The sequence below is a fragment of the Jaculus jaculus genome, chromosome 1 (assembly GCF_020740685.1).
Source record: "Jaculus jaculus isolate mJacJac1 chromosome 1, mJacJac1.mat.Y.cur, whole genome shotgun sequence".
In the NCBI taxonomy this organism is placed as follows: Eukaryota; Metazoa; Chordata; class Mammalia; order Rodentia; family Dipodidae; genus Jaculus; species Jaculus jaculus.
The window spans coordinates 270321278-270335966 of NC_059102.1; the positions used below are offsets into that span (position 1 = coordinate 270321278).

The 14689-nt window shown below is 48.7% G+C and overlaps 1 protein-coding gene across 3 annotated transcripts in view; it reads left to right on the top strand.

The window, feature by feature from the left end:
• Plcg2 (phospholipase C gamma 2) overlaps positions 1-14689 on the top strand; it is a 141121-nt gene that overhangs the window by 47971 nt on the left and 78461 nt on the right. For all 3 annotated transcript variants that reach the window (XM_004659586.3, XM_045137633.1, XM_045137641.1), the window contains exons 4-7: positions 975-1068; positions 2218-2265; positions 10421-10505; positions 12488-12571. In XM_004659586.3, coding sequence (XP_004659643.1) covers positions 975-1068; positions 2218-2265; positions 10421-10505; positions 12488-12571 — 311 coding nt within the window. The remainder of the gene's footprint in view (positions 1-974; positions 1069-2217; positions 2266-10420; positions 10506-12487; positions 12572-14689) is intronic.

Sequence of the window (14689 nt, forward strand, 5' to 3'; positions counted from 1 at the left end):
CCTATCCCCCAGCGACACGCACACACACACTCCAAAGCAACAAGAACTAATGAAGAGCCCTAGAGAGGAGGGCAAGGGCCGTGATAAGCTCAGGTACTTTACTAGGGGCAGAGGCTTGGAGTCAGTTTTAGGTTTAATTCTGGAACTATTGACTCAGAAGTGTGTGTGCAGTGGTGGATGATGAGAGAGCAAACAACTGTTATTCGAATGGACTACAGGCAAGGGGGACTGTGAGAGTTGAGCAATGTGGGGACATTTAGTAACTGTCAGAAAGCTCTTATTAATTTCTCACTTTATATGGACATATATGCACACATACATATATGTCCCCCTCCTCTTTAGCAGGACACTGATTCCTTTGTGGACGCCCCACCATCATACTTGCATCTTAAGTGTCATCACCTCCCCAAGACCCCACCTCCAAATACTGTCACATGGGATTAGCATTTCCACACATGTATTCTTGGAGGATGTACATTCAGACACAATGATCACTTGCAGCTGCGCGGCCTTGGGCAGATCTCTGAACCTGTCTGTGACTTGGTTTATTCATGTACTGAATGGAAAGACTCACAGAGCTTCCTGTGGGCTTGCTCGGGATTAGATAATACAGGAGAAGCATGGGGAGTGGTGTCCAGTGGACAGGAGTATGCCAACAGTGTCAGCTGCTGTTCAGTGAGCAACAGTGACAGTCACCACCACCCTCACCATGGCCACTGTGGCGATTTGATGTGGCACAGTAAGGAACCCACGTGCCACCTACATCAGAGGCTTATCTTCAGTCTGGCCTCAGCTTAGCAAGAAGCGAGTCTCAGAGTGGGATGGCAGGAAGGTAGTGCTTTCTGGGTGTGCTGCAAATCTGGAAACAGCCCGGGACGCTTCTGCCCCATGGCTGTGCGTCTGCATGGCCTGTGGCTCCCAGCGGACATCATGCTGAGATTCACACAGCCTCTCTCTTCCCCTTCTTTGCACAGCTGACTCAAAGGAGGATGCAGATAGGTGGCTCTCTGGCTTGACAATCTTACACCAAGAAGCCATGAGTGCATCCACGCCCACCATGATTGAAAGGTAGGCACATGGCTTTACCGTGATCTTGTCATTCACTACTCCTTGTCCTGCTGTCTGTGAGAATATGGAGCAAAGGGAAAGCAAATGGGACATTCCATTCTTGCTCCTTACAGTCTCCTAGGCAGTAGTGCCCAGTAGTAATTGAGGGCTGTCTGATGGTCCCTTCAGTCTTTGGCCCTGGCCTCTGGAGTGAGCAGGCATGGCAATGGAGGGAGACAGAAACCCCCACTGGGATGTGTGCACAAATGTCTGTGTGCATGCATTTGCTTGTGTCTTTGTGCATGTGTGTGAATTTGTGCCTGTATGTTTATATGTTTGTGTATATGTGTATCTCTGTATGTCCTTGCATGTATTTGCACATGTATGTATATGCATGTGTCTCTTGGTGCATGTATCTCTGTGTATGTGTGTGTATCTTTGTGTGTGTGTGAAGGGAAGGGCTTCCTTCTGGAAGGATTTAATAAGGGATTAAGTGGGGCTGGAGAGATGACTTAGCGGTTAAGTGCTTGCCTGTGAAGCCTGAGGACCCCGGTTCGAGGCTCAGCTCCCCAGGACCCACGTTAGCCAGATGCAGAAGGGGGTGCACGCATCTGGAGTTCGTTTGTGGTGGTTGGAGGTCCTGGCGTGCCCATTCTCTCTCTCTCTCTTTCTCTCCCTCTTTGTCTGTCACTTGCAAATAAATAAAAAAAATCAAATAAAATATTAAAAAAATAAATAAGGGATTAAGTGGAATGACCCACAAGTTGGCTGAAGCAGGGTCTGTAGCAGGCCACCCCACAGTGGCTGATAAAATCCTTCTGAGGACTGTGTTTGGTGATAGATGTCTGCATGGGATTTGGGTGTGGGTTACTTTTCCCCAGAAACCCTCCCCCTGACTGTGCACCATATTTCTAATGTTTGGGAAATCATGACAGAGAGAATTGTTACTTTATGGAAAGCTTGCTTACTTTTTCTCATGGAAGTGGTCTCCTGGGCTCTGGGCTCAGGCAGGGGTCTTTGGCTATGGAGGAGACTGCTTCCCATGCTGCCCCGGGAGGACGCTGGAACCTCCTTTTCTGTAGGGTTCTTTATCCCTCATATCATGAAACTTCTTTAGACTTGCACTGTTTTCTAACATTTTCCTCTTTCTGACCTCAATTCTTTTTCCAGTTGGCTGAGAAAGCAGATTTATTCAGTAGATCAAACCAGAAGAAACAGGTAAGGACCATTCATAGCTTTCCAGTTTGCTTGGTGCCTTGATTTTTGTGTATCATTTAACTGTTACAAGGGAGTTGATGCATGTCTCATGGTGGCAAGGGTCTCATGAGGTCAGATCTGGACTGAGCACCAGGTGCTGGGAGTTGATGGTGACAAAATCCTCTGTGTGTACAGCCTCCCTTCCAGTGGGAAATTCTAGGTAGGCTACAGACACAACGTCTCTGTCATGCACACTGGGCCTCATGTCCTGGGAACATAGCAGGAGACAAGATCACCATGTCACCCACACTCTGTGTTGGGAGAAAGAAGGGGCAAGCCACACGTAGTGACGGTGGTATGACATGGGGAAGGATAAGGTGGACCTTGTGGTGACATGTCCTGCAGTCCCCTTAACAGTGGCTGGTGGATAGGCTCTGTGTTGGCACACACAGAGCTCCATGTTGCATATTTCTGTCATTACTTCTTCCTCTCATGCTGTGGATTGAAGCTAGACTTACTTGTGCCTGCTAGGCAAGCTCTCTACCACTAAACCAAATCATCAGCTTTTTCTTTACTTTGTATTCCAAGATGCCCAGGCTGGCTTGGAACTCCCTCTGTAGTCCAGGCAGGCCTTGAACTTGTAGTCCTCTCCTGCCTCAGCCCTGAGATTAGCTGGGATAACCTGCCTGTGCTTCCAGGGTCAGTTTTATTTCTTTTAACAAACATGTGGCCTGGAATTTTCCTTAGATAACTGCAGTGTGATCCCAGAAACCATTTCCATACAGATGGATGTAAAGCTGCCCCAGCTTTTGCATTATTGTTGTGACTAAGGCTGATATGGACACCTTGGAGTGCCTTTGGTGAACCTGGGTGAGGCGAAAAGGAGGACAAATCTTCAGATGGAGATGACCTGCTGCCGAGTGTGTGAAGGTCTAATCGTGTGACAGTTGGAGGTGGTGGCAGGATAGGTTTCCACCATGGTTCTCAGCATATCCGCATTTCTCCTGCATCTCTGGACTTTGCTCTCTTTTAGTTAACTGGAGAAAAGGCCCAGCATAGCTTTGCTTAGATTTGCATTTCTTTCTTTATGGGTGAGGCTGACTGTCCTTCTGTTTCCTCCTTTTTAATCAGATCCAGTGCTTATTAATAATGAAATGATAAGCTCTACCTCCTATGGAGCACTTCGTATACAAGGCATGGTGCTAACCCTGCTTCAGTTCTTGTCTCATTTTAGACTCACATTGGAATTTTACAACTTTTTAAAACCTATTTATGAGGGGAGAGAAAGCGCACGCAAGAGAATGGCTGCACCAAGGCCTCTTGCCACTGCAAATGAACTCCAGATGCATGAGCCACTTTGTATATCTGGCTTTGTATGGGTGCTAGGGAATTGAACTCAGGCTGGCAGGCTTTGCAAGTAAGTGTTTTTAACCACTGAGCTATCTCTCCAGCCCAGATTATTTTTATTTTAGAGAGATAGCGAGAGCGAGAGAGCGAGAGAGCAAGAATTGGCATGCGAGGGCCTCAGCTACTGCAATCAAACTCCATCAGCTTGCACCACCTAGTGGGCATGTATGACCTTGCACTTGCCTCACCTTGGTGTCTAGCTGAAGTGGGATTTGGAGAGTCCAACATGGGTCTTTAGGCTTCACAGGCAAGCACCTTAACCACTGAGCAATCCCCCAGCCCCCAGATTATTTTTTTAAAGACAAGGTCTCATATAGCCCAGGCTGGCCTCAAACTCACTGTATGGTTGAGGATTGCCTTGAACTTTTTGTGCCGTCACCTCCCAAGTGCTGAGATTGCAGGTGTGGTCCACCATGCCTGGTTTCCATGGTGCTGGAGATGGAAGCCACAGCTCACACACCTAGTCAAGCATTCTCCTGACCTAACTACATCCCTAATCCCTCACAATATTATCTTTTATAAAATAAAATATTTTTTTTTTCCTTAGGCTGGAGAGATAGTTCAGTTGGTAAAGTTCTTGTCTTGCCAGCATCAAGACCTGAGTTTGATCACCAGAAACCACATAAAAAGCTGGGGGCGATGCCCCTCATCTGTTATCCCAGCAGTGGAGGGGCAGGATACCTGGGTCTTATTGGCCAGTCTAGCCTAATTAGTGAGCTCTAGGTCAGCGAGAGACCCTGTCTCAAAAAGGTTGGTGCCTAAGGAATGACACTGAAGGTCGTCCCCTGGCCTCCACACACCCATCTTCATGCACACCCACATATACAAATGAACCTGCATATACGTGAACTTGTGGACACATGCTATACACACTTTTTTTTTTTGGTTTATTCTTGGTTTAGATATTTCTGTGTCATATGTCAGGTTAAAAAGTAGATGTTGCCCACTATGCCCTTGTGTTCCTGGAAGTCTGACTATCCAGAAGGTGACTTGCTGTTGGGCAGTGCGTCATCTCTTGTTCATTTGGGCCTCTTGACTCTGTGCCCAGCAGGAGCTTTTGTAACCTTTAATCTGGAAGTGGTGAAAGCCTGTAACATAGGTCAGCCAGAGCTCACACCATGTTTTCTCTCCCCCTTACCTCCCTTGTTGCTCTTCCTCTTACCCAGCATCTTGCATCTGGTTCCCTGGGCCCTGAGGTCTCCCTAGGGTGTAAGCCTGACACCTCTGTGTTGTAGGGTTTTACACACTGGTCTCTTTCGGTCTGGAGGGGAACTCCCCTAGCAGTTGCTTTTTACGTAGATGTGATTCTCTGTGGAGACTGGGCACGGGTGACAGAAGGGGCCATTCTTGTCACCACTGCCCGCACAGTGACAGCATATCTGGCTGGCACGTCTGCTTTTCCATCTTACGTCCAACCAAGATGCCAGCCTCTTCTTTGTCCTGGGTGGATTCCCCAGCCCGTGTGTAGATAGCCATCTCCTCATTGAACAACCATCAGGCCAGCCGGGGCCAGCGCTGGCTGTGGTCTCTAGCGGGTGTCTGCTCACCTCTTCTCCCAAGCTCCCTCCCAGCTGAGCCCTATTTATATGTCAATACCAAAACCTGGAAAATCCCACCTTCTCTGAGGCCTCAGGAATGTTTTCAAAATGAATCTTGACCAAAACGCCTAGAGAGAGCAGCTAACTTCAACCTTGCCAATTCCCCTCCCTTTCCTGTTGCCCACAACTGACTGACTAATCCCGTTTCCTGAAGGAAAACGGAGGGGCGGCCAAGGACAAGCCCAGGCTGGCCCAGGGCAGGCAGAACCCGTGTCTCGGTTTTCTTCCACCCGTAGCGACTGAAGTTGCTATATGTGGGTGTGAAGGTACCGCGGGGTCCCTGCTCTTGATTCTGGGTGTGCGCTCTGGAATAGAGAGGCTGGAGTCTGTGGTGACTGCAGTGCTTAAAGCAGTGGCCATGCTGTTTTCCACAGTGGCGGCATCTTCCTGTGGTCCCCAGCAGACGCAGATGCTGCGTTTCTCCCCATCCTCACCGCTAACTTCCTTTCCTTTCCCTTCTCTGCCCACCATCCCCTGCCATAATCCCCAATTTGCATACCCGGAATGGACTTCCTTCTGAGGCCTGGAGGACTGTGTTGGGCCTTCAGGGGGGTGGGGGGGTGCTTGTCCTTCAGGTGGAAGACAGGTGTGGGTTCACACTTCTCCTCAGATGCAAATAGGTTTCCTGTGGTTAATACCTGAGACTGAAATGAGCACGCCTGTGCAGATTCCTGTGCTTAGGGTATTAACACTTTGGGTATGAGGCTTTTCTTTTGTGTCTCATTCTGTAGCCCAGGCTACCCTCAATTCTTGATAAGAGGCATGTATGACATAGCATGAGAACTTTTTTATTTTTTTACTTTTTGATTTTTACTTACTTGAGGAGGGAGAGAGAGAGAGAGAGAGAATGGATGCACCAGGGCTTTCAGCCACTGGAAATGAACTCCAGACACCCAGACACATGTGCCCTCTTGCCCACCTGACATTACGTGGGTCCTGGGGAATTGAACCTGGGTCCTTTGGCTTCTCAGGCAAATGCCTTAACTGCTAAGCCATCTCACCAGGAACTTTTTTTAAATACTACTATGAAGCCAGGGATTTAAAAAAAGGGTTTTTTTTGGTTTATTTTTATTTATTTATTTATTTGAGAGCGACAGAGAGAGAGAAAGAAGCAGAGAGCAAGAGAAAGAATGGGCACATCAGGGCTTCCAGCTACTGCAAATGAACTCCAGATGCGTGCGCCCCCTTGTGCATCGGGCTAACGTGGGTCCTGGGGAATCAAGCCTCGAACCGGGGTTGTTAGACTTCATGGCAAGCGCTTAACCACTAAGCCAACTCTCCAGCCCAAACCAGGGGATTTTTAAGCTTGAGTATGTTACAGCCTCTGCAGAGTGTGATAAAATCTAGCCTGCAACCTACCTCCTCATACTTTCTGATTATATGAGTATTGGCTGGGGGGGGGAAGAATTTACACTTAAAAATACTTTAATAATTTGAAAACAGACAGAGAGAGGTGGGGGAGAAAGAGAGGGAATATGAATAACTTTGGGTGCACCAGGGCCTAGGACTCTTGGCCCTGCAAACGAACTCCAGGTGCATGTTCCACTGTGCATCTGCTGTGGGTAATGAGGAATCCAACCCAAGCTGTCAGGCTTTCAAGCAAGCACCTTTAACCGCTGGAATTTCTCTCCAGCCTAAGAATTTGCATATTAACAAATCCCAGGGATACAGTTCGCCTCTGGTCCAGCAGCAGCTTGAGAAGCCGGGCTCCAGCTGTAGGCCCTGTGAATGCAGTGCCTTGACCACCTGTGGCCATTTAAATGAGTGAAACAACTCGGTTCCTCAGTCCCAGGGGCTCTGCATGGTTGGCTGTTGGTGGGTTGGGCAGCAGAGATATAGAACACCTCCATCACCATAGGTAGTTGTGCAGGGTAGCTTTGACACTGGTTGTGGGATTGGAGAAAATGATTTATCCTTCCTCAGTTTTCCCTTGTGTAAAAGAGAAGTGGAGTCTCTGCCTTGCACCGTGGCTTGGTGTGGCGCTGTGGAATTCAGTGAGTTAACAGGAGAATGTGCGTGGACAGGGGCTGGCATGAGGTAAACATCTGACATTAATTGCTTGTCATTATTATAAAGAGCTGTGGGTGGGGGACGGCTTTGTCTAGCATCGGGATAGCAGGTAGATTTGAGGGGCTGCCAACTTTGCTCCTTTGGTGTGCAGCGTGGAGAATCCTGGGCCCTGCCCTGGCTGAGTGTTTGGTAATATTTTCATGGAAGAGGGAGAGGCTATGGGTGGTCTCTTGTGAGGAGCTGTTCTGACCCTCCTTCCCCTGGCTTCAGAATGAACCCAGGATGCAATCTGAGTGGTTGGTTTGCACGTAGGAGGCTGACTGGGTGGCGTGTGAGAGGTGAGCTCCTATAGGGTGTGCAGAGCTCCTATAGGGTGTGCAGGCAACAGGAGCTGGTTATACAGGCATCCACTGCTCCCCAAGGGGGGTCAGCCACTGCCCTGTCAGCTGTCCTGACCAAAAGGCCAGACTTGCCTTCCCTTGCTGCTTGGTACCTGTCGTTGGATAGGGATGAGCTCTTGGGGGGAGGTATTCTCCATGCGGAGCCCCAGAAAGGTCAAAGCTGAGAGCCTGCTTTCCCACTTCTGGAAGTCCTCACAGTCTCCTCTGCTGACTGAGGTGCATGTGTCTAGAGGTGGGAGGGAGGAAGGACCTCAGATGCTCCCAGGTGTGGCCTTTGGACCAGGGAGGTCTGGTGTCCTTTGTGCAGATTCTCAGGCTCTGGGTCCTGTGTCTGCTCCCCTGGTCCCCAAGCTGCTCTCCAGCTCTCTCCTCATTTTCTCAGTTCTTGGACATGGGCATCTCCTAATCTAGCCTGGGCTCCTAAGGGCTCTGACCTTCCACTTGCTCCCAAGGCTGAACTATATCTTTGTCTTTCACTTCTTGAAATGTTGGTACTTACTATTTTTCCACCTTCATCCTCCCCTGGCCCACCCCGTAGGGTGGTTAGAATGGGTCCCTCTCCCACTCTAGGGTAACTCTAGTAACCCAGGCAGCCCTCCTGACCCACCATCTCCCTGTGATGGCCTTGGCTGCTGTCCTGGCAACAGGGGAGGACAGGAGAGTGCCATGCAGTCAAAGTTCCCCGACAGAAGCAGAGGCACTAAGGCTGGAGAGGACAGGCAGGTCTGGCTGGATTCGTAGCAGCTCTTCCGCAGGGGCTGCTGCTGGGCTGTCACACAGGGTCCTTGTATTAGTCATCTTACTCATTGCTCTGACAAGAAAACACCTGACAAGAAACAGTGTAAGGAAGAAAGGGTTTATTCTGGTTTGAGGTCATGGTCCTTCATGGTGGAAAGGCATGGTGGCTGGAGCGGGAAGCAGCTGGTCACAGTGCATATGTAGTCAGGAAGTGGAGAGAGAGAGACAGAGACAGAGACAGAGATGAATGTTGGTGCTTAGTTAATCCCCCCCCCTTATTTTTTTGGTTTTCCGAGGTAGGGTCTCTAGCTCAGGCCGACCTGGAATTCTCTATGTAGCCTCAGGGTGGCCTTGAACTCATGAGAATCCTCCTACCTCTGCCTCCCAAGTGCTGGGATTAAAGGCGTGTGCCACCACACCTGGCAACTTTCCCCTTTTTATTCAGTTCAGGATCCCAACCCCTGGAGTGGTGCCACCCACAGTTAGGGCGGGTCCTCCCCTGTCAGTTAACTTAGTCTAGAAGATCCCTCACAGGCATTGCCAGACATTTGTTTCTGTAGCAATTATAAATCCTATCAAGTTGGCAACCAGAGATTAGCTGTCACAGCCCTTTTCTAAAGGTTGATGGTACTGAGGACATTGGGCCATGTTCTGCCCACACCTGGGCCAGAGTCACTTCTTGACCTTGCCACCCTCCAGCTCCACTGGAGGCTCAGCTCTCTTGCCTGTAGGGCCTGGGTCTCATGCCCATGACCACCCAGCAACCCCCCTCACCTGCCTCATAGTGTGTAGTTGTTGGGTGTGGCTATTGCAAGTTATGTGAGCTGCAGTGAGTCTCATGTAGTGCGGCCCAGATACCAGGGCTCTTATTTCCCCAGGGGAGATGGAGAGGGCCCTGGTGTTTCCTCATGAAGCTGTTGGAGCCTGTGGTTGTGCAGACAAGTGGTCCAGAGCAGGGCTGTGCTCAAATGGGCACTGCTAGACTGGAATCTGTGTTCCCATTGTCCCTTTCCATGGGAGGCATGTTCACTCTGTCCTCCCTAACTGAAGCTGGTGGCAGCTCAGGGGAGCAGCTCAGCTCTTGGACACTGCTGTGACCAGCTTCTGTGGCCAGATGATTATTCTGGAACTTGGATCCGATCCAGGCCGCACCACTGACCGGCACTGACTTTGAGCCATGTATATCTGCAACCTCCACCTGCTCTGAACTCTGGGACCAGTGCTAGGTGATTTGAGGAGGTAGAGGTGTGCTGTGGCATGAATGAATACCCCGCAGCCTGACACATAGCAGGCTGTTCAGTACTGTCTGCCCCTCCCCATCTCTGGTAGAAACCCTGTCTACTTTGTTTTGGAGGATTTTGGGTACCTGACTGTTCTATTCACATTCAATGTGGTAATTTGAACCAGATAGCCTCCTAGTACTCAGCTGATGGCAATTTGGGAGGCAGAGCCTTGGTTGATTCCCAGCTGATGGCAATTTTGAAGGTGTTGTGTTGTTGGGGGTATGCTTAGGGGTGTTATAGTTGGGTCCCTTTTGCCAGAGCTCAACTCACTCTCCTGCTGCTGTTGTCCCGCTACTGTGGCAGAGGTGATGCCCAGCCTCTGCCCATGCCATGCTTTCCCTTGCCATCATTAAGCTTTTCCCTGAGCCTGGAAGCTAAAATATAACTCCCCCCTCCCAATCGGCTGCTTTTGGTGGGGTGCTTTGTTCCAGAAACCCAAGGTAACTACAACACTGGGTCTCTTACAAGACCTGCCTCTAGGGCTACCTCAGGGTACTGGGGACCAGCCCTTCTTGTAGACACCAGCCAACCTGTAGGGTGGATATCCTGTGTGTCTACCAACATTGCTGAGGGGTGGGAACAAGTCTGTATCATCACAATTTCCCGTTCACCTCAATGCTGGTGTCTTAATTCTAGTTTTCTCATGGAGGGGCACTGAGGTGGGTGCCAATGGGGCTGGCTAGACCCTCTACCCATGCCACATCAAGGCTGACAGAATTGGGCTTTTCCTCCTTTCCAGCATCAGCCTCCGAGAGCTAAAGGCCATCTTGCCTCTCGTGAACTTCAAAGTCAGCAGTGCCAAGTTCCTCAAAGATAAGTTTGTGGTAAGTACTGGAGCTCAGTCCAGGGGACTTATGAACTCAGGGATATTAGTGGCACTCATAGAAAGTCATGACAGCCTTGGAGTTCTGTGGCATGGTATCCAACAGGTGCTGTACCTCCAGAGCTCACTGGTCCTGGTCCAGCCAGTGGGAGCATGCTCATATCTGAGGCTCTCACAGAGGATGGAGTGAGTGAAGGAACATGCTGTTAGGCTGTTTGACTTGAAACGTGCATGCTCAGATCTGTCTTCTACAAATCCATCTTCCTTCCCTAGATACTCCTGCAGTCTGCTTTTTCCCTAGTGACATGAACACATGTGGCTTTTGCACAGTGCTGTGAAAGATGTCTGACATAGGGTGCCAGGAACGTTTTGCTGTTGCTCTTTTCATTAAAGCTCTCATGGATTTGACTCTCCTCTCCACTTCCTACTTCTTCAACCACCCATTCTGTCTGCCCTCTCTTCCCCATAGTAGCAGACAGCTACATGTTGTTGAGATGAACTTCCAAACCAGGCACAAGTTATGGGAAGGAAGGGATTTGTCGACGCTTACAGATTCAGGGGAAGTTCTAAGAAGCTGGCCGCCTTGCACAGGTCCAAGCAGAGGGAAATACAAACCACTAGCCCCACAAAACAAGCAAGCTCCAGGAACCCCAGGCAGAGCTCAGGCACTCTGCATACCTTCAGCCAGAATTCCATATCCTTCCCTAACACGTCCTCTAGCCGGGGCTGGAGATCTAAGTGACAGACTTTAATAAACTCATAAGTCTGTTTGGGGACATTAATTCAAATTACCACAACCATCATTCGATCTGTTTATGTTCTCTTGCAGCAGGGCAGTCAGTGAAGCCAGGGTGGCTTGTAGTGGGATGTAGAGAGAGGCGAGGGTGGGTGGGAGGTGATGGTTCCTCCCCTACTGCAGAGAGTTGCTGTCAGGAAATGAACATCTGGTCCTAGGAGGCCCTGTGGGATTGCACAGTCACATGGCTGTGCCAATGTAAGTTATTCATAGGATTCCCCTACTGAACAAGTTCATTCTGTTGTGTACTAGTGAGCTCCTGGGTTAGCTAATCCATTTTTTTTAAATTTATTTTTATTTATTTATTTGAGAGTGACAGGCAACAGAGAAAGAGGCAGATAGGTAGAGAGAGAATGGGTGTTCCAGGGCCTCCAGCCACTTCAAACAAACTCCAGATACATGCACCACCTTGGGCATCTGGCTTATGTGGGCTCTGGGGAATTGAGTCTTGAACCAGGGTCCTTAGGCTTCACAGGCTTAACCACTAAGCCGTATCTCCAGCCCCAGCTAACCCATTGTGTTGCTGACTTGGCCATCCTCAGGCCTACCCTCAACATGCTCCAGAAAACATAGGTAGGATTGAGCCATGGGAAAGGAAGAGATAGGCATCTACTATTGATCACTACATAGTCACAGTCTTGCCCTCTTTCTAGCATTTCCAGAGCCTGTCATCTTGCAGGTGTTGTCCTGTTTGAGTTCAGGGAAGCCCTAGCAGGGAGTGCTGGCCCTGTAGCTTTCCTGAGGAGGAAACCTGGGGTCTAAAAGGACCAAGGAAATCCCCAAAGCCATGAAGCTGAGCTGTGCTGCACTCCTGATTGATGGAGTCAGGGTTTTACAAACTTAACCTTTCTCTATAACAAATTCATCACATGAATGTACTTTATAAATATGCCTGAATTTAGAAATCCAAAGAAAAGATTGCCTGTTCCTCCCCAAAAGAAGGAGTTTTTCATGATGGCTTTTGGAAACCTGGCCGAGGCTCTTCCTGCTTGGGACTCCAGGCTGAGGTCCCTGGGTGTTTTTCCAGGCAGAGCATCATGAAGCTCATGGAGACTTTTGGTTTATAGCAATGCAAGTTTGATGTTAGCCACCATCATGGAAAAGCTACTCTATTTCTGTAAGGAGGGTGGAGGCATTCTTATGGTGGACGTCCAACATTATGTGGTCACTTATTTTTATATTTACAGGAAATTGGTGCACACAAAGATGAGCTCAGCTTTGAACAGTTTCATCTCCTCTATAAAAAACTCATGTTTGAGCAGCAAAAATCAGTAAGTGGGTTCATGAGGAAATGTCAGCTGATGTCCTGTTTTCCTCATGTTTCAAAGTCTGGGCATGGGTCTGAGATACCTCTCATTTATTTAGTCAGGGAAACACGCACCAGGAATGACAATAATGTACAATTTTCATTTATTAGATTGGCCAAAGAGCTTAGCTGTGGCAGGGCTTCTGGGAAGGCATGAGCCATACTGTTCTCATGTACCTTTCTGGTGGGGGATGGGAAGAGCCACACAGCCAAACAGAACTCAGCCTGAGCCTATGCCGCAGTCAGGTTCGCACTGCTGCCAGAAGTCATCTGACCAAGAGCAGTTTGTGGGGGAAAAAAGGTTTATTTTGGCTTACAGACTTGAGGGGGAAGCTCGATGATGGCAGCATGAGCAGAGGGTGGACATCACCTCCTCACCAACTTCAGGTGGACAATAGCAACAGGAGAGTGTGCCAGACACTGGCTATAATATCCATAAGCCTGCCCCCAACAATATACTGCCTCCAGGAGGTGTTAATTCCCAAATCTCCATCAGCTGGGAACCTAGCATTCAGAACACCTAAGTTTACAGGGACACCTGAATCAAACCACCACGGCCTGCTAAAGGAAAAAAAAAAAAATGCAACTAACTGTATTGTATTATCTCATTCTAGAAGGAAATTCAGCAAATGATTCATCCTAGTCATATCTAGATGGAGTTATTATGTGTGTTTCTTCCTTCTGTGTTCTTGTTCCCTCTTTGGGGTGTGCGTGTGTGTGTGTGTGTGTGTGTGTGTGTGTGTGTGTGTGTTCATGTGTGCGCACAGGTGCCTACTTGCCTTGGCGAATGTGTGGAGGTGAGAGGACAGCTTCATTGTCCTCACCATCTGCCTTGTTGAAGCAGGGTCTCTCATGTTCACTGGTGCATTCACCAAGCTCCCTTCTCATCATAGATGCCCTAGGTGCAGAATTCAGCTTTGTGTGGGTTCTGGGGACCTAAACTTAGACACTCACATTCATGCGGCAAGTGCCTTTCCCATGGAGACATCTCTCTAGGTGCACCACTTCTCCTCCACACCTGATTTTGCGACAAGGTCTCATGCACCCCAGACTATCGTCAAACTCGCTCTGCGACCAAGGTTGACCTCGATCCTTTTGCCTCTACCTTACAAGTGCTGGTGTTCGTCACATATGCTTTTTATTCCTATTTCAAACACATTTTTACAATATATCTATTTGACAGAGAGAAAGAGAGACTCAAGCACATCAGAGGCTCCTTCCCTTTCCTGGAGTAAAGGAACTCCAGACACATACACCAGTTTCTGCAGTGGACTTTACATGGGCACTGGGGAGATGAGCCTGAGTTGGCAGGCTTTGAAAAGCACCTTTAGCCACTGAGCCATCTTCTCAGCTTATAAACAGTTTTTAAATTGAAATAATAGTCTACTTTGAAATCAGAATGCACAATCCTGTTGACCGGAAGGTAGCACTTGGGAACTGTTTTGCATAAATGAATGTTCTCTGGCTGCTGTCCCTCAGAGCTCGGGTGCAGTCTGTTGAGTCCTTCCTCAGCATAGAGCAGCGGCTCCTGCACATTGAATATATGCACTGTACTTGAAGCACTGCAGGGATGGCCCCACTTTGTAACTGTATGCTGTACAGGGTTGGCACATATTATCAAAGTAATGCACCTAAAATGTAACACAGTAAAATTGATTCGCTCTCCTGCCCATCCTCCAGCATAGGCAGGAAATCGGCATTCAGTATGAGGGTGTGTGTTCTAACACAATTTAACCTGGCTCATAAAAATACTTTCTCATACGTAGAGGATTATTATATTCTGTGTTCATCTCAAAATCATCATGAACATATTTCTAGATCATTGACAGAGTTAGAGTAGATTTTTCACTTCTCAACTGGTGGCACAAAGCCATCCAGGATATAGATGGGCCCTCCTTGGCCCAGATACCCTGTGGCAGACCAGCACCCAGAAGGATCCCAGGTAATTAGCTAGTGTTAGTTAGGTGCAAGAAGCAATCTGTTAATCTGATGATCCATACCCAAGATTGTCCTTTGACCTTCACATCCACATTATACACATGTACAAATGCATGTATACACACACACACACACACCAGAAAAA